Source organism: Hemiscyllium ocellatum, chromosome 4, assembly GCF_020745735.1.
Source record: "Hemiscyllium ocellatum isolate sHemOce1 chromosome 4, sHemOce1.pat.X.cur, whole genome shotgun sequence".
Lineage (NCBI taxonomy): Eukaryota > Metazoa > Chordata > Chondrichthyes > Orectolobiformes > Hemiscylliidae > Hemiscyllium > Hemiscyllium ocellatum.
Window position 1 is genome coordinate 113006504 of NC_083404.1, and position 27844 is coordinate 113034347.

The following is a 27844-nucleotide window of genomic DNA, read 5'->3' on the forward strand; positions in this document are numbered from 1 at the left end:
ACTGGATGTCCATGGTGAAGATAAGGCATTGGGGACCGGGGAAGCGAAAATCGTGGAGGGCGTGGGTAGTGTCCCGAACATAGGTGGGGAGTTCTTGGACTAAGGGGGACAGGACCGTGTCGAAGTATGCAGAGATGAGTTCGGTGGGGCAGGTGCAGGCTGAGACAATGGGTTGGCCGGGGCAGTCAGGTTTGTGGATTTTGGGCAGGAGGTAGAAACGGGCGGTGCGGGGTTGTGGGACTATGAGGTTGGAGGCGGTGGATGGGAGATCCCCTGAGGTGATGAGGTTATGGATGGTCTGGGAGATGATGGTTTGGTGGTGGGAGGTGGGGTCATGAAGAAGGTGGGGTCATGGGGAGGTGGTTTCCTGAAGAAGGGCTCATGCCCGAAACGTTGATTCTCCTGCTCCTTGGATGCTGCCTGACCTGCTGCGCTTTTCCAGCAACACGTTTTCAGCATTGATTACTAGAAGACCCCATTTTGTTCATTGATGCACTTTAGTGAAGGAAATCTGCCTTTTTGACAAGGTCTTGACCTGGCCTATACGTGACTCCAGATCCATAGTAGCTTATTGACTCTTTGCTGCCCTATGAATGGCCTAATAATCATTGAGCTACAGAGAAATTAGAATAGACATTAAACACTGGCCTTCACAATGATGACCACATCCCACAACAAAAAGACAAAAAGAAACAAGAAGCGTACTTGAGACAACAATCAGATCAGTTATCGAATGGCAGAGCAGGCTCAAAAAGCCAAATGGCCTACTTCCTACATCCATAAGACCAAAGACTTGTGAAAAGTTAGATTTAATGAGGTTCTTACAGGAAGAGAGGAAAATGGAGAGATAGCGGTTTCAGGGAGATAGTTGAAGACTCAAAGAACTATGCAATATAGGCCAGAGGACCTATGCGATTGGATCATCATAGTGGGAGTAGGCCACTCAGTCTCATGTGTTTGCCCAATTTTACACTATAACTGACTATCAACTCAATGTTATATGCCCATATAATCACCATATAATTTGACATCATAATAACTAGAAATCTATCAATCTCTATCAAACCTATGTAATGACTGAGTTTCCACAGCTCTCTGAAATAGAGGAATTCCAAAGGTGCACCAGCCTTGGAGTGAAGAAGTTCTGCCTCATCTCAGTCACAAATGACTTGCCTTTTATTCTGAGACTGTGTCCCTTAATTTTAGGCTCTACCACCAATGGAAGCATCCTTTCTGAATTTGCTCTGTCATTTCTAAGAATTTTAGAAGCTTCCGAAAGGTTGCCTCATCAAAACTCCAGTGTATGCAGCTTGAGTCTCTTAGTTTTTCTGCATAGGACAGTCCCACCATGCCAGGAATCTGTCTGATGAAGCTGCATTGCACTCCCTCTTTGGCAGCCATCTCCTTCCTTGAATGTTCAGGAAGGTTTTGGACTCTGACTGATACTTCAGTTGATTCCAAGATGGCGGCCATGTCAGCAAGGTGGGCCCAGCGATGAGTGTTGGCATGGGTCATGGCAACTTTGACGTTGGTGGGTCTGGCACAGGCAATGGAGTGATGCAGGAATTGAGGTGGTGGCATCACCGGTGGTGATGGTATCTCAGCATTAGTGAGTCTTGCACCAGCGGCATTGGTAAGCCCAGCTCAAGACCCACACCGGTGACAGTGAGGAGGGTAATCTGAACATTTCCTTTTCCTTTTGTTTCCGTTTCTCCAATTTCTGTTCTTGTTTTTAATTCTAACTATTGCATTCTAAAGACAGTTCTTTAGAATCGATAGCATCTCGGAGATGGGAGGAAAACGAGTAAGCAGGTAGGTGGAAAAGGACCCCAGAGAGAGAGGGGGTAAATGTGTGAGGCAGACAAAGGGATGTTCCATCTGTAAAAATGACCCTGAGCTTTCAGTGGCCTGCCACCTCTCCCATGTCAACATTTCTGTCTTGAGCTATAGTGCTCTCGAGAGGCCTAGTGCAAGCTAGAAGATTACACTTCATCTTCTGCTTAGCGACCTTACAGCCTTCAGGATTCAACATTGAATTCAATAATTTTAGAACCTGAACTCCTTATTCCATGTCTTTTACCCAAATCCAAACCCCAGGTCCTGTCATGACCTGAGTAGCTTTCAGCACAGCCAACCCATTTTCACCCGCTTATAGTCACAACCTATCTAGCTTTTCATCGATTCCCTCGAGCTCAGCACCGCCCTCCTAACCTGCAATTTTCTTCCTGACCTCTCCGCCCCCACCCCACTCCGGCCTATCACCCTCACCTTGACCTCCTTCCACCTATCACATCTCCATTGCCCCTCCCCCAAGTCCCTCCTCACTACCTTTTATCTTAGCCTGCTGGACACACTTTCCTCATTCCTGATGAAGGGCTTTAGCCCGAAACGTTGAATTTCCTGTTCCTTGGATGCTGCCTGACCTACTGCGCTTTAACCAGCAACACATTTTTAGCTTTTCATCTTCCCTGGCTTACTATCAACAATCCTTTGTCTGTCTAACTATTTTCCTGTCTGTGTGTGCTCCATCCCCATCTATCGTCTCACTCCTTTCCACCTCCCTTCCCATCACCCACCCCAACCCAATCATCAGCAAAAGCCTTACATTTTCCTCGATGCTATCAGTTCTGAAGAACAGTCACTGGACCCGAAACATTAACTCTGTGTCTCTCTTCACAGATTATCCAGTAATTTCTGTTCTTGTTTCACATTTCCAACATCTGCAGTCCTTTATTTTATTTTAAAGTTAACATTTTGCTTCCTTCCAAAATGCTTTCTACACCTACGTGCTAACTTTCAGCGACTTGTGAACCAACAACACCTTGGTACCTTTGGGTATCAACAGTTTCCAATCTGTCACCATTCAAGAAATACGCTGCACCTCTGTTCCCCCTATTATTGTGGATAGCCTGACAATTAACCAGATGGCAATACATCTACTAGGCTCTTACCACTTACTCAGTCTGTTTACATCACCCTGAAGCCTTTTTGCATCCTTTTTACATCTCATGTTATCTGTAGACTTGTAAATATCCAAATTGTTGATATAGATTGTGAGAAGTTAGGATCAAAGCATAGATCCTTGTGGTATCCCAGTGGTCATAGTCTATCAATCTGAGAGTAAACCATATTTTCTTAGCCTTTGCTTTCTGTTTATTACAAACCCTCATGCTGGTATATTACCTACAATTCCATGCACTTCAATGTTGTTTACTAGCATTTTGTGTGATGCAAACTCAAAAGTCTTCCAAAAATCCAAATACATCGATTTTTAATCACACTCCAAGTAGCTTCAGATTTCCAGCATTCTACAATACTTATAGAGAGTGGAACTTACTCATTTGGTGGGATATGGATGCGTTGATAACCCTGTTAGAATGACTTTGGTCTTCTCCTGTGATTAGCAGAAATCTCTCGTCCCATGCAGTGAGGAGCTTGCTGTTGGACTCCACCTGTATAGGTCCTCTCTGCCCTGATATAATCTATCTTCTCCTGTAATGAGAGAAAGGGAGGAATTGATTGAGATGTAAGTTGGTGGCACCGCTGTTAGTGCTGTCACAGCGACTGAGTAGGCCATGCTACGAGCATTGACTTAGTGGTGTGAGGGGTTAGGGGAGAGTGAGTGTTGCTGAGAGTGGATGAGGAATGATGTTGCTGGTAATAGTGAGAGCGGCAGAGTGTGAGCCTTAGTTGGCGGTGTGTTCAGTAATAGATATACAGACTGAGTGTAAGCTATCAGACAGAAGACTGTGGCACTTAGCCTGGCACAGCAAACAAAGTCATTTACCTTCTTACAGCATGAAGAGTGTGGCGCTGGAAAAGCACAGCCAGTCAGGCAGCATCCGAGGAGCAGGAGAGTTGGCATTTCAGGCATAAGCCCTTCATCAGGAATAGAGAGCCCAAAATGTCGACTCTTCTGCTCCTCAGATGCTGCCTGACCAGCTGTGCTTTCCCAACACCACATTCTTCGACTCTGATCCCCAGCATCTGCTGTCCTCACTTTCTCCTCCTCCTTACAATACTATTACAAGCTATTCCTCACACTGACTCAGGAAGTGATTTGAGGCCAGGCTGCCAGGGTCTGGTAGTTAAGCCTGCTCTGCCTATCCTCCAGGAAGAAGATTTTGTACCATTCCCTCAACCAGAACCTGCATGTTGCTGGTATCATGGTGCCATCTTCCTGCTCAAGTCCCATTTTCCAGGCTGGAGTCAGGTACCAAAGCGCATGATACGGTCAGGTCTGTGGAATGGATCTTTTGGGATCCTTCAGTGATGAAATGGAAAGCAGTACTCAAACTACAATCAGACAGGTGAAAGTGCGACCAAGTAAAGGCAGGCCTATTGTGTTGATGAATAGTGTTGAAAGAGGATTCTGTGATAGGATCTGTCAAGGATGATGGGCGCGTCAAAGAGGGAAAGCAGACAATGGTCACAGTCACAGAGACTGTTGTTCATGATGTCAGTCAGGGAATTTAATGCTGTGGGGCTAGTGGCACCTGCTTGGAACACTTCCAATCAGGCTTTGCAGAAAAGAATGAGCAAGTATCTGAATAACTAAGTCAAGCTGCTCAAACGCTGGAACTGTGGATGCATTGGTTGACAGCTTAATGAGTGATTGGACCTGGATCAGTCTGAGGTCATATTGGTTTTAAATTTTTGCAACTCAGAACTGCTGAGTGAAAAGATACAGAAACTGATATTGATCAAGCAGCTGAATGCCATATGTACATGACTTACAGCAGGATTAGAGGAAGGAAATTGGTGATGGTTCAGTCATAGAGAGAGGTTAAAAGGCTTTGAGGAGCTAAGCTACTAATGTCAGTTTAAAAGGTATGAGAAAAATTTCTCGGGAAATGGAACCTCACATAGTGCCTGCTAGCTCGGGACTGAAAAGGAATTTGCACACTCAGGATTTCAGGAGGGAAGGGATTGGAGGAGCAGGAAGTGGATCTTGATGAGATGAGCATGGTACAAATTGGTGCATATAAAACAGAGAGAAAGGGATCAGAAAAAAGCTACAAGCGAGGTTGTATGGAAGCTTGCTTTGCTTCTCACGCCCCTCTCTTCGTTAATCAGGAGAGGATTTAAAGGCAGATTTAGTACTCTTCAAGATGTCCTGAGACTAATAGTTACATTTTTTAATCCACTCACAGGACGTAGATGTCGCTGGCTGGCCAGCATTTTTATTGGCCACTCCTAGTTGCTCTTGAGAAGGTTGGGGTGAGCTGCCTTTTGAACTGGTGCAGTCCATGTGCTGTAGGTAGATTCATAATGTTGTTAGGGAGAGAATGGTAATATATTTCAAAGTCAGAATGTTGAGTGTCTTGGAAGGGAATTTGCAAGTGATAGTGTTCTCTGCTGCCCTTATCCTTCGAGATGGAAGTGGTCATCAATCTGAAAAATATTGACTAAGGATTTGGTGAATTTCTGCAGTATTATGGGCGGCACAGTGGCACAGTGGTTAGCACTGCTGCCTCACAGTGCCAGGGACCTGGGTTCAATTCCCACCTCAGGCGACTGACTGTGTGGAGTTTGCACGTTCTCCCCGTGTCTGCGTGGGTTTCCTCCGGGTGCTCCGGTTTCCTTCCACAGTCCAAAGATGTGCGGGTCAGGTAAATTGGCCATGCTAAATTGCCCGTAGTGTTAGGTAAGGGGTATATGTAGGGGTATGGGTGGGTTGCGCTTCGGCGGGTCGGTGTGGACTTGTTGGGCCGAAGGGCCTGTTTCCACACTGTAAGTAATCTAATCTAATCTTGTAGATGGTATGCACTGCTGCTATTAGGCATTGGTGATGGAGGGACTGAATTGTTGTGAACATGGTGCCAATCAAGCAGGCTGCTTCATTTTGGATGATGTCAAGCTTCTCTAGTGCTTTTAGAGCTATACCCATCCAGGAAGTATTCTATTATAATCCTGATCTCTGCCTTGTAGATGGTAGACAGGCTTTGGAGAATCAGCCGGTGAGTTACTCGCTGCAGTATTCCCAGTGTCTAACATTCTCTTGGAGCCAATGCATTTCTATGACAAGTTCAATTGAGTTTTTGGTCAATGATCACCCACAGGAGTCAGTGGGGGATTCAGTAATGGTAATGCCATTTCATGTCAACAAGGTTAGAATATCTCTTCTTGGGGATGGTGATTTCCTGCAATTTGTGTGGTGAGAATGTTACTCTTTTCAGGAAGGAGAGAGATCTGGTCCAGTTTGACCCAGCTATGATGACTGTTGTTTTACCACTCACTTAGGAAAGTGCACTGATCCTTAGCTTCACCACAAAATATAAGAATTAGGAGCAGGAGTAATCAACTCAGCCACTCAAGCTAGCTCTGTCAATTAATACAATCTCTCCATAACCTGTCAACCCATTACTAATGACAAATCTGTTATCTTCTGATTAAGTTCATTCAATGTCCCAGTATTCTCTGCACTCTAGGGTAGTGAGTTTCACAGATTCATAATTCTTTGAAGGAAGTAATTTCTCTTCATCTCTGTTTTAAATCTGGTAATATTTGTCAGCGTAAAACTATAACATCCCTGGGAGAAAGTGAGGACTGCAGATGCTGGATATCAGAGCTGAAAAAATGTAGCAGGAGATGCCTGAAGAAGGGCTTATGCCTGAAACGTCGATTCTCCTGATCCTGGGCTGCTGCCTGACCTGCTGCACTTTTCCAGCAACACATTTTTCAACTAGGACATCCGTCTCTAGATTTCCCTCACAAGGAAACATCCTCTCTACATCAATCTTGACAATCACCTGAAGCATCTTACAGACCACAATTAGATCTCGAGGTAAAAACAATGACTGCAGATGCTGGAAACCAGATTCTGGATCAGTGGTGCTGGGAGAGCACAGCAGTTCAGGCAGCATCCAACAAGCAGCGAAATCAATGTTTCGGGCAAAAGCCCTTCATCAGGAATAAAGGCAGTGAGCTGGAAGCATGGAGAGATAAGCTAGAGGAAGGTGGGGGTGGGGAGAGAGTAGCATAGAGTACAATGGGTGAGTGGGGGAGGAGATGAAGGTGATAGGTCAGGGAGGAGAGGGTGGAGTGGATAGGTGGAAAAGGAGCTAGGCAGGTCGGACAAGTCCGGACAAGTCATGGGGACAGTGCTGAACTGGAAGTTTGAAACTAGGATGAGGTGGGGGAAGGGGAAATGATGAAGCTGGTGAAGTCCACATTGATGCCCTGGGGTTGAAGTGTTCCGAGGCGGAAGATGAGGCGCTCTTCCTCCAGGTGTCTGGTGGTGAGGGAGCGGCGGTGAACGAGGCCCAGGACCTCCATGTCCTCAGCAGAGTGAGAGGGGGAGTTGAAATGTTGGGCCACGGGGCAGTGTGGTTGATTGTTGCGGGTGTCTCAGAGATGTTCCCTAAAGCACTCTGCTAGGAGGCGCCCACTCTCCCCAATGTAGAGGAGACCGCATCGGGAGCAACGGATACAATAAATGATATTAGTGGATGTGCAGGTAAAATTTTGATGGATGTGGAAGGCTCCTTTAGGGCCTTGGATAGAGGTGAGGGAGGAGGTATGGGCACATTATTTGCAATTCCTGCAGTGGCAGGGGAAGGTGCCAGGATGGGAGGGTGGGTTGAAGGGGGTTGTGGACCTGACCAGGTAGTCATGGAGGGAACGGTCTTTGCGGAAGGCGGAAAGGGGTGGGGAGGGAAATATATCCCTGGTGGTGGGGTCTTTTTGGAGGTGGCGGAAATGTCGGCGGATGATTTGGTTTATGCGAAGGTTTGTAGGGTGGAAGGTGAGCACCGGGGCGTTCTGTCCTTGTTACAGTTGGTGGGGTGGGGTCTGAGGATGGAGGTGCAGGATGTGGACGAGATGCGTTGGAGGGCATCTTTAAGCACGTGGGAAGGGAAATTACGGTCTCTAAAGAAGGAGGTCATCTGGTATGTTCTATGATGGAACTGGTCCTCTTGGGAGCAGATACGGCGGAGGCGGAGGAATTGGGAATATGGGATGGCATTTTTGCAAAAGATAGGGTGGGAAGAGGTGTAATCCAGGTAGCTGTGGGAGTCGGTGGGTTTATAAAAAATGTCAGTGTCAAGTCAGTCATCATTAATGGAGGTGGAGAGGTCCAGGAAGGGGAGGGAGGTGTCAGAGATGGTCCAGGTAAATTTAAGGTCAGGGTGGAATGTGTTGGTGAAGTTGATGAATTGCTCAACCTCCTCGTGGGAGCACGAGGTGGCGCCAATACAGTCATCAATGTAGCGGAGGAAGAGGTGGGGAGTGGTGCCGGTGTAATTACGGAAGATCAACTGTTCTACGTAGCCAACAAAGAGACAGGCATAGCTGGGGGCCATATGTGTGCCCATGGCTACCCCTTTGGTCTGGAGGAAGTGGGAGGAGTCAAAGGAGAAATTGTTAAGGTTGAGGACCAGTTCGGCCAAATGAATGAGAGTGTTGGTGGAAGGGTACTGTTGGGGACATCGGGAGAGGAAAAAACGGAGGGCATGGAGGCCCTGGTCATGACGGATGGAGGTGTAGAGGGATTGGATATCCATGGTGAAGATGAGGCGTTGGGGGCCGGGGAAACGGAAATCTTGGAGGATGTGGAGGGTGTGGGTGGTGTCTCGAACATATGTGGGGAGTTCCTGGACTGGGGGGAGAGGACAGTGTCGAGGTAGGTAGAGATGAGTTCAGTGGGGCAGGTGCAAGCTGAGACAAGGGGTCGGCCAGGGTGGTCAGGCTTGTGGATCTTGGGAAGGTGGTAGAACCAGGCAGTGCGGGGTTCCCGGACTATGAGGTTGGAAGCTGTGGGTGGGAGATCTCCTGAGGTGATGAGGTTCTGTATGGTCTGGGAGATGATGGTTTGGTGATGGAGGGTGGGGTCATGGTCGAGGAGGCAGTAGGAAGAGGTGTCCTCGAATTGGCGTTTAGCTTCAGCGGTGTAGAGGTCAGTGCGCCAGACTACCACTGCACCCCTTTATCCGCTGGCTTAATGGTGAGGTTGGGATTGGAGCAGAGGGATTGGAGGGCTGTGCGTTGTGAGGGTGAGAGGTTAGAGTGGAGGAGGGGGCTAGACATGTTGGGGCGGTTAATGTCCCGGCGGCAGTTGGAAATGAAGAGGTCGAGGGCAGGTAATAGGCCAGCGCGGGGTGTCCAGGTGGATGCAGTGTGTTGGAGGTGGGTGAAGGAGCCCTCAGAAGGTGGGCAGGAGTCCTGATGGTGAAAGTAAGCTCGGAGGCAGAGGCGACGGAAGAATTGTTCGACGTCACGGCGTGTATTAAATTCAATGATGTGTGGATGGAGGGGGATGAAGGTGAGTCCTTTGCTGAGGACTGATTGTTCATCCTCAGTGAGAGGGAGGTCTGGAGGGATGGTGAAAACGCGGCAGGGCTGCGAGCTGGGATCTGGTGTGGGTGTGGAGCTGGGAGTGGGGTCGGAGCCAGTACCTGGAGTGGGTGTGATGGTGGGGGGAATGGGGGTGGTGTCATGAGCAGGGGTAATGTGCCCCTCAGGGTTCTGGAGTGTGGGGATAGTGACAGTGGGGTCTGTGGGGGGCGTGTCAGCAGACTCCAGGTGAGTGGCGCTGGTGGGGGCGGAAGTGGTGGCAGACACGGCAGTAGGGGTAGCGGAAGTCACTGAGCGTGTGGCATCAGCGATGATGTGAGAGGCAGAAGTGGCTTTGGGAGTGGCCATGATGGGGGTGGAAGTGACATCATCAATCAGCGTGGGGGTGGTAGCTGCATCAGCCACATGGCTAATAGTTTTACAGTTCCTGTGGTGACAGGGGAAAGTGACCGTTCCCTCCATGACTACCTGGTCAGGTCCACGCCCCCCTAAAACCCACCCTCCCATCCTGGCACTTTCCCTTGCCACCGCAGGAACTGTAAAATCTGTGCCCACACCTCCTCCCTCACCTCTATCCAAGGCCCTAAAGGAGCCTTCCACATCCATCAAAGTTTTACCTGCACATCCACCAATATAATTTATTGTATCCATTGCTCCTGATGCGGTCTCCTCCCCTGATGTGGGCGCCTCCTGGCAGAGTGCTTTAGGGAATATCTCCGAGACACCCGCAACAATCAACCACACTGTCCCGTGGCCCAACATTTCAACTCCCCCTCCCACTCTGCTGAGGACATGGAGGTCCTGGGCCTCCTTCACTACCGCTCCCTCACCACCAGACGCCTGGAGGAAGAGCGCCTCATCTTCCGCCTCGGAACACTTCAACCCCAGGGTATCAATGTGGACTTCAACAGCTTCATCATTTCCCCTTCCCCCACCTCATCCTAGTTTCAAACTTCCAGTTCAGCACTGTCCCCATGACTTGTCCGGACTTGTCCGACCTGCCTAGCTCCTTTTCCACCTATCTACTCCACCCTCTCCTCCCTGACCTATCACCTTCATCTCCTTCCCCACTCACCCATTGTACTCTATGCTACTCTCTCCCCACCCCCACCTTCCTCTAGCTTATCTCTCCATGCTTCCAGCTCACTGCCTTTATTCCTGATTAAGGGCTTTTGCCCGAAACGTCGATTTTGCTGCTCGTTGGATGCTGCCTGGACTGCTGTGCTCTTCCAGCACCACTGATCCACAATTAGATCCCTTCTATTCTTTTAAACTTTACGCAGTAAAGGCATAACCTGCTCAACTTTTCTTCAAAGGACAATTTCCCTCACCTGTAGGATCAATCTAATGAATCTCATCTGAACTATCTCCAAAGCAATTGTATCCCTCCTTAGGTAAGAGGGCCAAAACTGTACACAGTACTTCAGTCAAATCACCCAAAGTCCTTAATTTACCTGGCTGATGGAATCAGGTTAACAAAAAAACATAGTGGCTCAGTAGTTAGCACTGCTGCCTCAAAGCACCAGGGTCTCGGGTTTGATTCCAGCCTTGGGCGACTGTCTGTGTGGAGTTTGCACATTCTCCCCGTGTCTGCGAAGGTTTCCTCCCACGATCCAAAGATGTACAGGTCAGGTGAATTGGCCATGCTAAATTGCCTATCATGTTAGGTGCTTTAGACAGAGGGAAATGGGTCTGGGTGGGTTACTCTTCAGAGGGTCAGTATGGACTGGTTGGGATGAAGGGCCTGTTTCCAAATTGTAGGGAATCTAATCTTTAAAAAAACTGACTAGGTTCATATAATTGACATGAATTATGTTTTATTATGAATAGGTAAATTCAAATTGCAAGTAAACATCTATGAACTATCAAGATATGTCCCTACTAGTTAAAACGTTGATCTCCTTTTAAAAGTCCCTATGCATGCATATACAGGGACACAAACAAAAAAAATCAATCAGGAAGCATAATTCAATACCACCAATCTAAAGTCTTCACTGAGATGATCCTTTTAGCTTGCCAGGACTTTCTGTTCTTCAATCTCCTTTCTCCAGGTCCTTTCACTTCTTTGCAGAAGGCACAGGGCAATTGGTACAATAACTACAAAGTCTCTTTTATACTGGTTAAAGGCAACAGCTTACTGAAACTGGTGGAAGGAGTTTTCTTCAGACTTCAGGTATTTCTTCCTGCGGAGATAGTGGCAGGAAAGAGAGAGACAAACATCATCTACCCTTCCAGCAGTCCGAAAGCCACCTAGACAAGTCAGAGAATTGTCATCACGTTGATGACCTTTGGTATCCACAACTGTTCACAATTGCTCAAACCAATAAACTACTTTTGCTGGTCAAATCTCAGTCTGCGCACACATCCTAGTGCTGTATCATCTTCAAACATTTCACCCACTGCTTGAACAAAGCAGCAGCATAAACACCACACAATGAGTTTCAATAACTTGCAGCAATTCCTTCCATAGTATTTGTTGTTAAAACAGACCTTTCTCAACTTAAGTTTACAATCAAAGATACAAACATAAAATTATGCAGTCTTTCCAGTAGTTGAAAAGGTTGTGTGTCAGGTGAGCTTATATTATTTCCCTTGAATTTGTACACTGATCTGAAGGTAATGATTAGATTAATGGACAATGAAGACTCTGTTCAAAGTTGATGTTAGCTCATCATTGATGGAAGTCAGGGAGTGGTTGTACAGAACATTAGTTGTAGAGGTACTGCAATGAATATCGGGACAAAGCTAGGCAGTGGAGACTTCAGAAAGTAATTTTTTGCAGGTGATCACAGAAGAATTGTGGTTAAATGGGTTGCAAGTGAAGAGATAAGGAAAGGCCATCATTTCCAGCAAAGCTTGATGCTAGAGTGCACCATTCTTCCATCAAATGACACAACTACAGCTTGAATATCTGATTGTTTTGCCTTCTTTTACCAATATTATTCAAATTAGCAGTCATTCTTTCAAATATATTTGTTAAAAATGCCAGTTTAAAATATATATATTTCCTTCTTGCTTTAGTTTATTTAATCTGAAGCAATATGAAAAGTGCCTCTATGTCCATAAGCTCTTTATTATGTTCTAGCTCTATTGTCAAAGATCTCATTGACACTTTGCAAAGATACTGGTGCTTTTAGTGCAGAAAGGAGGGTTTTAGTTGACGGTTTGATGAGTGATCAGAACTAGATAGGCCTAAACTTGTATCAGCTTCAATCTTGTAATTCAACCAGAACTAAATGCTCAGTGATGCAGAAAATGTTGCTAATTCTTTTGTTGAAGAAACACCTATGATAAAGCAGTTGAACTCTTATATATTCACTCACTTTAACTTTATAAGCAGTCTCTCCCTAACTCATAACCCACACTACACAGAAGGACAGGATAAGCACACACTATCATGACTTGTGAAAATTATTAGATTAGATTACTTACAGTGTGGAAACAGGCCCTTCGGCCCAACAAGTCCACACCGATCCGCTGAAGCGCAAACCACCCAGACCCATTCCACTACATTTACCCCTTCACCTAACACTACGGGCAATTTAGCATGGCCAATTCACCTAACCTGCACATTTTTGGACTGTGGGAGGAAACCGGAGCACACCCACGCAGACATTATAAGAATGTGCAAACTCCACATAGAGAGTCACCTGAGGCGGGAATTGAACCCGGGTCTCTGGCGCTGTGAGGCAGCAGTGCTAACTACAGTGCCACTGTGCCGCCAATTATCAGCATTCCTTTATTGTCATTTTCTCAAATTCTTCAAAGTGCCTCTGTAACTTTGTGGGTCCACTTCAGCATACGTACTGGAGTGGTTCAAGAAGAAGCTGAAAATGTGTTGCTCGAAAGGCACAGCAGGTCAGGCAGCATCCAAGGATTAGGAGAATCGACATTTCAGGCATGAGCCCCTCTTCAGGAATCTTCCTGAAGAAGGGCTCATGCCTGAAACGTCAATTCTCCTGCTCCTTGGATGCTGCCTGACCTGCTGCGCCTTTCCGGCAATACATTTTCAGCTCTGATCTCCAGCATCTGCAGTCCTCACTTTCTCCTGGTTCAAGAAGAAGGCTTGCTACCATCTTCTCTAGGGTAACTAGGAGTATACAATAATTGCTGATGTTTCTGGTGACATCCGTATGTGTAAACTAACAAAAACACATAGCAGGAAGAAATATAAATGACTGAGATTAGCTACACTGTATATTGTTTAAAAGGCAAAGAATAGCAAACTGTAATTTATAGGCAGGTTCTGATAATGTTTATTGAACATTTTGAACTCTTATTGTTTATTGAACTTTTGAATATCCAGGAGATATTGGCAATAAATTGCCGCCGGTCAATCTCCACTCTTTCACTGAAAGCCCAAGGAAGATGGCATAAAAAGATTGGACCAAAAAATGTGCATTTCTCTGGAATTTCTGAGGTTCTTCCCAATCAAAGGGGGAAACCCTTACAGAATCTTTTGGTGGGCATATCACACCAACATTTTGAGGGAGTATGTATTTATGAGGAACAATGTGGCATTCTGTAAAGTACTATTTAAAAGTTAATCTTAGCCTTATATTAGCTTGGAAAGGTGCTGTGCTGAGGTTTTGATGGTCTGACCTATCAGCCTAGCTAAGGAATGTAAGGGACTTAGTCTTTTGATATTGTTTGACTCCAGTTCAAAAAGGATTTTATTCTTTGAACACAGAGTTCAATCTTGCCAGCCCAGATCAGTTAAGCCAATTCTCTGTTATAACTTCTCACTCCCAGCTTATTCTTTCTCTCCAGTTAATTTTCTTTTACCTCTATTTGACTGCCTTTTCTCTATTTTGCTTCTTGAATTTGGAAACATAAGAAATAGGAGCAGGATAGACTTTTCGGCCCATTAATCCGTATCCCCATAACTAATCCTCTATCTCAACATCATATTGATCAAATTGAAGGGTGGAGCAGACTCAATTGGCTACATGGCCTAGATCTGCTCTTAGTCTTATGGTCGCTCTCTTTCCATATTCCTTGACATCTTATCTTTATCCTTTCTCTTTTCAGAGAAGGGATTTCCTACCCACTCTAACTAATAAGTTTCTTCAATTGTATGAGTAGTTCAACAGCAGGATACTAATAAGAGTTTATCACAAAGTGATCAAATTGTTTTCTCTTTGCAAGGGTATGATGACTAATAACAAGCTTCTTCACCACTGTTATAGAGGCATAGTCATAGAGCAGTACAAAACGGAAACAGATCCGTTGGTCCAACTTGTCAATGCCAGGCAGATATCCTAGATTAATCTTGTCCCATTTGCCAGCATCTGGCCCATGTCCTTCTCAACCCTTTCTATTCATAAACCCATTCAGGTGCCTTTTAAATGTTGTAATTGTACCAACCTCAAACATTTCTCTGGCAGCTCATTCCATACAAGCACCATCCTCTGCGTGAAAACGTTGCCCGTTAGGTAGCTTTTAAATTTTAACTCTCTCACCTTAAACATATGCCCTCTAGTTTTCCTGTACACCAGGGAATATTCACCCTATCTATGCCCTTCATGATTTTATAAACCTCTATTAGGTCACCCATCAGCCTCCAATGCTCCAAGGAAAATAACCCCGGCCTTTTCAGCCTCTCTCTATAACTCAAACTTTCCAACCATTGCAACATTTTTGTAAATATTTTCCGAAAACTTTGAAGTTTTGCAGCATTCCTCCGATAGCAGGAAGACCAGAACTGCACAAAATATTCCAAAAGTGACCTTACCAATGTCCTGTACAGACGCAACATGATCTCCCAACTCCTGTACTGAATGCACTAACCAATAAAGGCCAGCATACCATATGCCTTCTTCACTATCCTGTCTACCTGCGACTCCAATTTGAATTTAGACTCCTAGGTCTTATTAGACTTCTGAATGGACCTCTCAAATTTTAAATTTACCATTAATCTGTGTACCTTCTCTGCAGCCATAACATTGTATTCTTCACTCTGTTCTATTACCCTAATGCACATTGTATGGGACAATCTGCCTGTACTGTATGCAAAACAAAACTTTTCATTGTACCTAGGTACGTGACAATAATAAATCAAATCAAGAGATACTAGGTACTAACACATGCATACTGGACTAAATGATTTACATTTGTGCTGTGAGATATGTATTTTTCATAAATTAAGAGTTAATAATGTTCAGGATTATATGACAATTCAGTTCATTGCACAACCTCTTTAAATGGGAGTTGCCTATCTGTTGAAGAGTCATTTGATCTCTCATAAATCTGTCAATTATTTTCAATTTTAATAATTTGCTTGTTAATAGTTAATGTTTTACAATTTTCAACAAAACTTTGTCAGTTGATAGAAACTGTCAGAGCCAAAAGTTATTGGATATCCAGGAGGAGTTTACAACTTCCAAGAAACAATTTGTCCTTCCCATTCATGGAATTTGTCTTTGAAATTGAAACTTTTGATGTCAACTGTACCTGTTAATGGAAACATCAAGATTTCATTCATAGAATTGATGATGGAAAGGCAGAATTAATCCTTTTCTTGTGAAGTGAAAGGGAGACACGGCACAATACTGGGGTGAGGAGATAGGGGTTAGAGGTGGAATCAATGTTTTGACTCATGTGTAGGTGTTAGCTGGTCAGCTATAGCTGTCTATTCATGCTTCAGTCTCAATTTTCTTCAAAGGATTCTTTCCTAAAGGCACCAGTGTATTAAATAAAGGGTCAAAGTTTGCCATCAAGTTTATAAAATAATACTGGATATATAATGCAGTATTAATTGGGTGGTAATTTTGAAGACAAAAGTAATCAAAGTTCAAAAAGACACAAAATTTCAGGGGAGAGACAATTCTCTGCTGAGTCTTAGGGAGTAGAGGCATAATTTTGTGAATAAAAACCTGCACCAAGCCAACCAGCAATGCATCGCAAAACCTCATGGGTGGATTCCTGTAAATTTGCATTAAGTAAGCAAATAAAAAAGACTCCCCACCAGTAGTACATACCAAATTAACTTGGAGTATAGGAGGAACATAAAGAACATAGGTCAGAAGAGGAGAAATGGGAAAAAAAACAAAGATTATGAGAGAAGTTGGGGCCCGAGGGAACAAAAGATTATATTTTAGACTTTCTTTTCATTTAGAATCATAGAGATGTACAGCATGGAAACAGGCCCTTCAGTCCAATCGTCCATGCCAACCAGATATCCCAACCTAGTCTAGTCCCATTTGCCAGCACTTGGCCATATCCCTCTTAAGCCTTCCTATTCATATACCCGTCCAGATGCCTTTTAAATGTTGTAACTGTACCTGCCTCCACTGGCAGCTCATTCCATACACGCACCACCCTCTGCATTGAAAGAGTTGCTCCTTACATCCCTTTTAAATCATTCCCTTCTCACCCTAACTCTGTGCCCTCTAGTTCTGGACTCCCCCACCCAGGAAAAAGACCTTGTCTACTTACCCTATCCATGCCCCTCATGATTTTATAAACTTCTATAATGTCACCCACCCCCCACCCCCAATCTTCCAATGCTACAAGAAAAACAGCTTCTGTCAATTTGGCCTCACCCTATAGCTCAAACCCTCCAAGCCTGAAAATGATGCTCTGAAGTGCAGTGTCTTTGCATATGGGAGGAGCAGTCAAGCTTTCACCTTAGTTTGGGCTTTGCTGGAGCTGAGTTATTGATTTGCAAAGATATGTTCACTGTAAAACAGGGAGCTAAATGTCTTGGAGGGAGTTTTAACAATAGAGGAAGAAGGGTGTCAAATTCAGGGTGACATTAAAGCCAGGATTGTTGATAGGTCAACAGAGAGACCATTGCTGGTGCAATACTTCATCATTACATGTATAGATGTAATTATTATGTCATATGACTAAGCTTATTGGCAGGTGGATACATTATTTTTTGAAAACTAGATTATTCACACTGAGATGTAGATTTCAGGGAAGTCATGTCACATCTTTTGTGGTTTCTGGATAATAAAAGAACTGTCTAAGCATCTCTTTGGGATATTAGTGTGGAATTCCCAGCTTTTGATTAACTATACATTAACAGCTCAATGGAAGAGATTTAAAGTGGTAATGGCTACCAAGGCTACAAGTGGATGAAGTTTTAAATTAAGTTATTCAGAAGGATAATTATAGCTGGAATTTTGGTGAAAAATCAAACATTTCCTTATTGTGTGTCAACTTCAACTCATTGTGTGAACAACGTATTACATCAATACAGTTATCACATGACTGAAGCTGGCTAGAGAGAGAGAGAGTAAAAAATGAGGTCTGCAGATGCTGGAGATCACAGCTGCAAATGTGTTGCTGGTCAAAGCACAGCAGGTTAGGCAGCATCTCAGGAATAGAGAATTCGACGTTTCGAAGAGAGCCAATACATTATTAATCCAAATAGGACTGTCCAGTGAACCACTTTGAGACGCAGAGGCTAGAAAGAATCCATCTGTCACTCAGCAGAAAAATGGTTTATCCTCACCTTAGACAGGGGAGAGATTTATTCATTTTACTTATTGTGTTTACTTACTGCAGGAGCTCAGGCATAATTATGACTGAAACATCCAGACATTTCCAACTCCCATTGTCCACACCTATTCAGGAGGGAAATCCTTCAGCTTTGCCACATTTAACATGAAAACTAGGAACAGGAAGCCATTTGGCCCCTGCACCACCATTAAATGTAATTGTGGATGTTTCTCTATCTCGGTGACGTAGTTCCACCTTTGCTGCATACTCCTTGATGCCTTTAATATCTAAAAAAAAATCCTTCTTGATTTTGCTTAGTATCAGCCTCCACAGCATTTTATGGTTGCAAATTCCACAGCCTGATCACCCTCTGGGTACAGAAATGTTTCCTGAGCTCAGTTAACCCCATGCCTTGAGACCACAGGTTCGAGATTCCCCAACTAGGGGAATCATAGACCCTGCATCTCGTCTGTGCTGGCCTGATAGAATTTTATACATTTCAATCAGATGCCCTTTCATCTTTCTAAATACAGACTCAGCCGAACCAATTTCACCTAATATGGTGTCCCCAGTATCAGCCAAGAGAACATCTGTTGCATTCCCTTTATGACAAGTATATTCTCCCTTAGGGTAGAGACCAAAACTGCACACAATACTCCAGCTGCGGTCTCACCAAGGTCTGCAGTAGTACAGTAAGATATCCCTCCTTCTGAACTCAAATTCTCTAACAGCGAAGGCCAATATTCCATTTGTCTTTCTAACTGCCTACTGGACCTGCCTGGTGGCTTTCATTGTATGGTGTACAAGGACACCTAGATCTCTTTGTATCTCCACGTTTCCCAAAATATCACCAATTTAACAATATTCTGTCTTTCAGTTTTTATCTCCATAAAAATAGTTGCTTTCCTTTCAGTGGTTGCTTTAGTTTTGAGTTTTGAGCAGTAGGCTTGGATTGCATCTGAGCCCTTGTCATTTATGTTGCCTGCTTAACTTTAAGAAAGCAATATTTTTGAAGATAAAGCTACTCTCACTGTGTTCCATGAGTATTTTCACCAAAATGACTGATTTAATGCTGAATATTCAATGTTGAAAAATGGAAAACAAGAGATGCTGGCATGCAATTGCTTTTGGGAGCTTCTAGTCCTCTACAGCCTTCAGATGACCATTTTTGTTTTTATTTCTTCAAGGGAGGTAGGCATCGTTGCCGGGGCCCGCATTTATTGCCTGTCCTTTGTTGCTCTTGAGAAAGCGGTGGTGAGCTGCCTCCTTGAATCACTGCAGTCTATGTGCTGTTGGTAGATGCTGTTAGGGAAGGGACTCCAAGAGTCAGACTGATAAGTGATTTGGAGGGGAACTTGTAGAGATTTGTGTTCCCATGTATCTGCTGCCCTAGTCTTTCCAGATGGAAGTGGTCATGGGTTTGGAAAGTGCTGAACAAGCATCTTTGGTGAATTACTGCAGTGCACATTGCTCTTGAGTGTTGTTGGTGGAGGGAGGGGATGTTTGTGGATGTCATTCAAATCAAGTGGGCTACTTTTTCCTGGATAGTGTCAAGCTTCTTCAATGTTGTTTGATGCACCTGTCCAAGCAAGTGAAGAATATTCCATCAAATTCCTGACTTGTGCCTTATAGATGGTGGTCAGGTTTTGGGCAGTTAAGAGGTGACTTATTCCCTGCAATATTCCTACCCTCTGACTTGCTCTGGCAAGTTCAGTTGAGTCGGTTGATTTTCCTGGTCCTCAGATGCTGCCTGACCTGCTGTGCTTTTCCAGCACCACTCTAATCTAGACTCCAGTTGAGTTGCTAGTCAATGGTAATTCCAAAGATGTTGATAGCAGGGGATTCAGTGATGGTAATACCATAGATAGTCAAAGGGCAGAGATCAGATTGTCCCTTATTGGAGATGGTCATTGCAGAGCATTTGTGTGACACAAATGTTATTTGTCACTTGTAGGCCCAAGCCTGGATATTGTCCAGATCTTGTTGCATTTGAACTGGGACTGTTTCAGTATCTGAGGAGTTGTAGATGGTGCTGAACATTGGAGAAAGTGTGGACTGCAGATGCTGGAGATCAGATTCGAAGAGTGTGGTGCTGGAAAGCGCAGCCGGTCAGGCAGCATCCGAGGAGCAGGAGAATTGACTAGGGCTTACACATTCTTCAATGCTGAACATTGTGCAATCATCAGCGAACATTCCCATTTCTGACTTTATGATGGAGGGAATTACCATTGAAGAACTAGCTGAAGATAGTTGGGTGAAGGATACTACCCCAAGGAATGGAGACCAATTTTTGCGATACCATAGACAACTGACTTGCCTGGTTCAGTTCTACATGGGAGATACATGACCAGCAGCACATTCTTTTAAACCCCTACTCAAATGATTATCTACATTTTCTGTTCCAGGGCAAGCCTTCCGTCAGATGTGCAGTTCATTTTCGGCCTGCCCCTTCACCCAGACTCTGAACAGCTATTCACGGTACAGGAGCAGAGCCTGTCTCTCATAATCATCCAGTACATTGCCAACTTTGTCAAATCGGGGTAAGTTTTATTTCACAATTACCACATTGCCAGTGAGTGATAAGTGCCAATCAGACAGAGAAAGTGCATGCAGAGAGAGAGAGAGAAAAAATCTACAGAAAAGGAAAGTCAAAGTGAAGGGTAGAAGAAGAGAGGAAGAGTAAAAGAAAGTGACAGAGTAAAACTGGAATATTCTTCTTTAAAGAGGAAAATTCCAATCATTTGAAATTAGTAACTATCAGCCACTAATATATTTATTGGAATCTCTTTGTTACTTAAAATAAACTTTTTAACCATTTTGAAATAGACTAAAATCTGTCAACACTTCTCTTTTCAAACCTTTCATTCGTCTCTTTTCCCACCTGGGAAGTGCCTTTTTTTTATTTATTATGTTAAATTACAATATAAATACAATTTATTATTGTGAATTCAATGTTACTATCTATAATATTGTTAAAAAATCTTTTGCCAGTATGCTATTCCTGTCAATGTCTTCCAATATAAGTTATCATGGCAGTATTTCCAATAAACACCACTTGCACATACTTGTCACATCCCTTAAGTACAGTGTCTGATCTGTGGTCAAAAAATAATGCTTTAGGCTTTAGTCCATTGTTAAGAAACACTTACCTGTGGCTGTACATGTATCATACAACAAGAGCCCCAGTTCAATACATCTATCCAATAGTTATAGCTTCATTCTGATGATGGAGATAGAAAGTAATTCTCATTCACAAAAGGTGACACAGCTTTGAATTCTTGATGTGTGTGGCCAGACATTAAGAATTTAAAACGATAATGCAAGCTCAGTAAATAATTCCTGTATTCCATCCTGAAGTCTTTTCCAAATTTTTTTTCAGCAACCCCAACTATCCATTCAACTTCTCCAGGAATTCTGCTAGTGAGACTCTACCTCCATGGCCTAGTTTCTTGGACAGTACTGAAGGCAGTAACTACAAAGAATTTGCACTCGCCCTTAAAAATAAAAAAGGATTGAAAACAGCAGAATGTTCTTTCTGGAATGATTACATTGAGACATTTTTGGCATCCACAGGTAAGCATAAATGCACAGTCTGCTATTTCCAGCTTTTGCATGATATATGCCTTAAATGAAGCCATATCAACTGTCTTCAGTGGTCTTAATATCCCAGATCATTACTTCAAGGTAAAACAAGGGATCGTCACTTGTTGTCCTGGCCAGTGTTTATGCCTCATCCAACTAAACAAATTAAAACAGATATAAATGTCGGGATCATCATTAAATTTGCAGATCAAACAATACTGAGGGTGTTTGATAGTGAGGAAGAAAGCTGTAGGAAACAGGAAATGTCAAAGGATTGGTCAGATTAGCAGAAAAGTGATGGATAGAGTTAAAATGAAAAGGTGGGAAGACTCGCAAAGCATGGAATACACAATAACTGGTGAAATATGAGACATATAAAGAAATAGAGGTGCCTTGAAATGCATGTATCCATATTCCTGAAGATAGCAGGACAAATAGGTAAGGTAGTCGAATAGGCAAACACTGTGTTTCTGTAAGATATTCTACCATCTATTTTTCTAAATTCCAACAAATATAGTGCTAACTGATTCAGTTTCTCTACTTATATTAGTGCTTCCATCCGAGGAATCAGTCTAGTAAATCTTTGTTGTTCTCCCTCCATAGCTACAACATCCTTTTTCAGATAAGGCAACCAAAACTGCACATAATGCCTTGGTGGCAGCGCATCTTGTATATTGTAAATATTGCTGTAGCTGTGCATCAATATTGAAGGGATTGAATGTCGACTAATTTTTCCTGGATGGTACCAAACTTGTTGAATATCCCAACAAGTTGTGCGTTGTCCATCACAACCCTCACTTAGGTCTTGTAGATGTTGGCAAGAATTAAAGACATAGGAGGTGAGTTTCTTACACATAATTCATTGATCCTGACCTGCTCTTGCATATAAACATGCAAAATAGGAGATGAGATAACTATTAAGCCCCTCAAACTTCTTCCACCATTCAATAAGATTATGACTGATATAGAGTCATAGAGTCATATGTTTGCATTTTGTACACGAATCTCTATCTATTTGTGATAACTTTTCATTATCTTACCTAACAAGAATCTATCTACCTGTGTCTTAAGACTAACCCATGATCCTACCTACACCACTTTCTGAGGCAGAGTTCCAAAGTCACACAACCTTTTGAGAGAAATAAATTATTTTAATCGGTCTCTGAAAGGGGCATCCCTTAAATTTAAAATAGCACCACCTAATTCTGGACTCAGCCACAAGTGGAAACATCTTTTCCACATCCATCTTTTCAAAACCGTTCAGGATTTTATCAACTTCAATAAATCACCCCTCACTCTTCTATTACTCCAGTGAAGAGCAGTCCAAGCTGACAATCCAGCCTTGTAACATATTTGAAATAGAACACTAAAATGAGCTCACTTTACTCAATGACAACTTTTGGACATCACTCAAGTGCTTCTCTTTAACTATCTCCTACCAAAGAATCTTCATTCATCAGGGCCCATATTGTGATTCCTACAGCTCACATCAAGAATTCTCTGTGTCTGGTTTCTGTTCAGCAGGTGGGAGAATGGAAGGCTGCATGTTAATGAGGTGATATTAGGTAGTTATGAATGTGATCATGAGCGATAATTCCCATTAATGGATCTCTTATCATGTACTGGTGAGAATCCTATCTCAATGTATGGGACTTGGTTCGGAAATGTGACTTTTGTTCTCAACCCTCAGAAGGCACTCACTGTCATCTCATCCAATTTTCCCACCAGAACCCACATCATTCAGGACCTGGGAAGGTTCTGCCCTGTGTGTGGAAATTGGAGGAGATGGTAATATGTAGTGATAATCCAAAAGCCAAGGCGATTTCTGTCAGCCATGTGCTCAAATCCCACTATAGCAGCTGGCCGAATTTAAATTAGTGGCCAAAAACGATTATTGGTTATTGCAAAAACCTACCTGCTTCACGAATGTTCTTGAGGGAAGGAGATCTGCTTTCCTTATCTACTCTGGCCTAGGTGTCATTCCAAACCACCACTATGTGGTGAACTCCTTTGGAAATGGCCTAGCAAGCCATTCAGTTCAAAGACAAGCAAGGATAGGCAGTAAATATTGACCTTTGCCTGTGATATCCATTTCCCACGAAAAAAGTGAGTGAAGGCAGAAGTGGCCTCTTCGTGAAGGCAAAAGTGAGGACTGCAGATGGTGGAAACCAAAATTTAGATCAGAATGGTGCTAGAAAAGCACAGGTCAGGCAGCATCCGAGGAGCAGGAAAATCGACATTTCAGGCAAAAGCCTTTCATCAGGAATAGAGGTTCTATTCCTAATGAAAGGCTTTTGCCCGAAACATCGATTTTCTTGCTCCTTGGATGCTGCCTGACCTGCTGTGCTTTTCCAGCACCACTCTGATCTAAATCCCAGCCTCTTCATGAAGCCCTATGGTCAAAAATAATTCTTCAATATTAACATCCATATTTTGTTAAGCAAGTTGAACGTAAATTGTCGATCGTACAATTTTACCTGAGCTAGAGTCAAGTCATGAAGAGAGATGGATCCATGAATCTATGAAGATAAATCTGACAGCAAATCAACACTTAAAGACACTTTAGATCTATGCGGATGTTTAAGTAATTAACTGAAATACTTGAGGTAAACACAGTGCCTGAACCCTATAGCATTTCATCTCAGACAAGACTGCTTCTATTCAGAGCTCCACACCTCCTGATGAAAAAATGTACCACATATTTTTTCAGCATGTTTTCTTTGAGGATTCACACAGATGTCAGATTACGAAAAACCGAGACTATTTAAAGGACAGACAGCTTCCTTTTGTTGTCTTTGGTTTTTCTGTATTTATACTTTTATGGCAAAAAAGAAAAGATTATTCTCAACTTTTCAGAGTTAATTATGTTTTTACAAAGGACAGATCGTGTTTCTGAAACCCTCTCACCACCCCAATTGATTTATGCTGCAAGATGATATAATGCACCAGAGCACTATACTCTCTGGCATCGTGTTCAAGGTATTTGCTCTTAGTTTTGACCATTGATGAAGGAAAATGTCAAAAATCAATTCAACCATGTTGAGCATCTCACCTGAACCCCATCCTCTTTCACCTGAATGTGAAAAGAATAGTTATTTTTGTCCAGATAACTAAAGCATTAGAAATAGAGGCTCAAATGGAAGCTAAATACAGTGCAAATTAAATGAGATGCCTTGTTTACAAGAAAAATGGCAGGGTTGCTTTAATAAATTAACTTCAGCAACTAAGTGGTAAATCTATAAAACAAGTTTCTTAGGAAGACACAAAACAGTAAGTTAAATACAAAAGAAGGGTCACTGGACCCAAAGCATTAACTCTGCTTTCTCTGCACAGATGCTGTCAGACCTGTTGAGTTTCAGCAATTTCTGATTTTGTCACACAATAGTTAGTATTTTTCAATTCATTCAAGAGACATTCAGTTTCTGATCAACGGTAATCCCCGGACATTGATTGCAAATTAGACAGATTTTTCAAATTACTCTGCACGAGCAATTTGAAAAACATTACATGTGATACATAAAGCATGGTTGGAACTGACAAGTGGACTTCATGTTCCCAACAATTTCCAACACTGGGGGTTTCTTTATCTGTACCAATCGTAAATCAATTGACAGAGATTGAATTCTGTGATTAGTGATTAACTTAATTTCCTATGTTCTCTTCCAAGTACCATCAGCTGCCTCTTTACACACATGCTCAATGTGCCAATTCAGACCATGCCCAGCATGGGGAAAGTGTAGCAAAAATACTGCACAATCTACAAAATTAGTTAGACAGATGTCTATCACCAATGTACAATTTCATACAAACATTTTCTCCTTTCTTCACCTCCACTTACAACAAAAGGAGCAGAAAAATGATCTCATATGAAGTGTTTGATCAGCTCACCAACAGTATTGATGCTGTTTCTAATTAAATTTGTATTCAACTCTATTTTCAAAGTATTACTCAACAAAGCCACAGCAATTTCTCCTTAATGCCTCTCTCCTTTCAAAAGGTCAAAATCTCTTATCAGTTATGGTTTATTCCAGCCTCTTCCCTTTCACTCTCCCATTCTCATTCAAGCTTGCTGTCACTGTTTCACTTATAAAACATTTTAAAATGTTTTTGTCTGTGAAGGTGGTGCATAAGTATCTATTGTGATCTTGGGAGGCTGTTCTTTATTTTCACTTACTCCACAAGAATCCCCAATTTCTGACTTTACTTGAGACTTCCTTTTTACTGGGACGGTGTTGGCTCAGAGTCTATGGGTGTAAGGTATTTGTAGGAGGCATAATTGGGGGTGATGTGTAAGTTGGGTTATTATTTTAATAGTTACCCAGAAGTTACACTAGAATTTTAATATTCTAAATTTTCCAGGGTAACTTTTAACAACTGCAGAGGATTCCTCTGAATTCCTGGACTTTAATAGGCACAGGGGAATTACTCATTTGAATCTTCAATTTTTCAGACAGTTCCCTCAAACTCTGCTACATCAGGACTTCACAGGGTTTTGACAATGTAACTTCCAGAAAGTATTGTAGAAATGACTAACTGGGTCAACTTGTGACTCTCAAACATTTTTCTGTGTGCAGGATTTTATTTCTGCCAATATATGAGCTCATTGTAAATGGTCAATGAAAATTACCAGTTACCAATTACTAATGTAACATGTATTGTGTGCTTGAGAACCATTAACTGACACTCTCTTGAAAATATTTGTATTCTGCCTGTGAATCTAACACATATTTTATCTTTCAGGTGATGTCAGTGAGAATGAACTGAGCAGAGATCAACATGGAGAAGTCTTCCCACCACCACTCACACAAACACAACCACAGCCAGCAAAGGAAGTTTACAATTAAAATGAAAATATCTCCACCACCATTGACTTCAAATGCTAATTCTGATTTGTCTTAGAAACATTTAATGGAAATTGCAGAAAAGAGTGTAGAAAATATTAAAATAAAGCATTCATAATTCAAAAATGTGCTTACAGTCTGGATCTTATGTCAAGCACTGACCTCAATTACATAAAGTTGACCTGTGGTAAGATTTACCATTGCTGAGCCTGCTCAGTAACTAGCTTCCTCATTCTTTAGATTCCATCTGCATAGAGACTTACTTGTCATCTAATTAATATACAGCATACATTAAATATTAAACTTCCTCCATTTGTAAAGATAGTTGATAATAGGAAGCATTGGGATTAAGTAATGCATGCTAAATCACCACAACAACAGAGGGACTGAGACCAGATATATATGTTCATATGTATGAAGAAGATTTCTCTGTGTGGCAACATACAGTGCTTAGTGCTTTGATCTGGAGACAGTCTATCTGCTGTTCATGGAGGCATTTTCAGTTCATACAGCTGATAAAATCATTTAAGATAAGAACATAACAAATGCACTAGCAACTGGAGTTGCTCATTTGATTCCTCAAACCTGTTCTGCCAAACAAGAAGAACATAGCTGTCGTGATCTTGGCTTCCACACCACGTCCCTGATTTTTTTTCCCCTCTGTCTCTCCACATCCCTGTCTTTCAAGAAGTTGCCTATTTTGAACCTTATTTAATGATCCAGCCTACAAAGACTACAAAGAACTATCCTTAGCCATTTTGTAACTAACAAATATGCTTACATTCCATGCATATTCCTGCTTCAGCAGATCTCTGTACACACTTGCTTTACCCCCAGAATATAGAAGTTTAAATGTTGCACTCTTACTAGTCTATATGTAGAGCTGTCAGTGTATCATGTGGGTGCAATTGTACAGACAGATGGTCTGAAACACTGATAACAGGTTTCAGAACAACATAGCAAGCAAACCGCATGAGGGTTGAAAACAAAATCTACATAAGTTGAAACTTTTGGAAAGTGCGTAATGGAAAAAACAGCTTGTGTTCATAAATCAATGAACTTATTTAATGGCCACCAGTTATTTTCCTTGTGAATTCCTTTTTTATTGATAGCCTTTTCAATGCAAGGAAACTGTTTTTACATTTCTCACTCAGTGTCATTGCTCAGTCTGGTACATCGTTAAGGCATTGTTGTTTCGAGCAGAGATTCTGAAAACAAACAGATTTTCACTCCATCTCTATTTCAGTAAGGATAGCATGAATGCTTTTAAGAATGCTTTAAGGAGAAGCTAGATGAGCATTTAAGAATATAGGAAATAGGAGTGAGAGTAGGCCGTCTGGCCCTTTGAACCTGTTGCACAATTCAATATGAGTAAAGCTGATCATCCAACTCTGTACCTTATCACTTTCTTCCGATAATGTTTGATCCATTCAGATGCAAGAATGTTATCTAACTCCTTCTGGAAAATATTCTATGTTTTAGCCTCAATCACTTTCTAGGTGAAAAACATACTCTACATCTCAGTCCTAAGCGTCTGACTCCATACCGTTACACCATGAACCCTGTTTCTGACTCCCCGATCATCAGGAACATTGTTTCTGTGTTCACACCATGTCTAGTTCCTGGTAGAATATTGTAGGTTTCTATGAGATCACTACTACTTCACCACTACCAGG

The 27844-nt window shown here is 42.6% G+C and overlaps 1 protein-coding gene across 1 annotated transcript in view; it reads left to right on the top strand.

Moving 5' to 3' along the window:
- The window catches only part of tg (thyroglobulin), a 370830-nt gene extending 344587 nt beyond the window's left edge, over positions 1-26243 (top strand). The window contains exons 47-49 of the mRNA XM_060824055.1: positions 20151-20285; positions 21125-21318; positions 26068-26243. Coding sequence (XP_060680038.1) covers positions 20151-20285; positions 21125-21318; positions 26068-26171 — 433 coding nt within the window. The 3' untranslated portion in view covers positions 26172-26243. The remainder of the gene's footprint in view (positions 1-20150; positions 20286-21124; positions 21319-26067) is intronic.
- The last annotated feature ends 1601 nt before the right edge of the window (positions 26244-27844 follow it).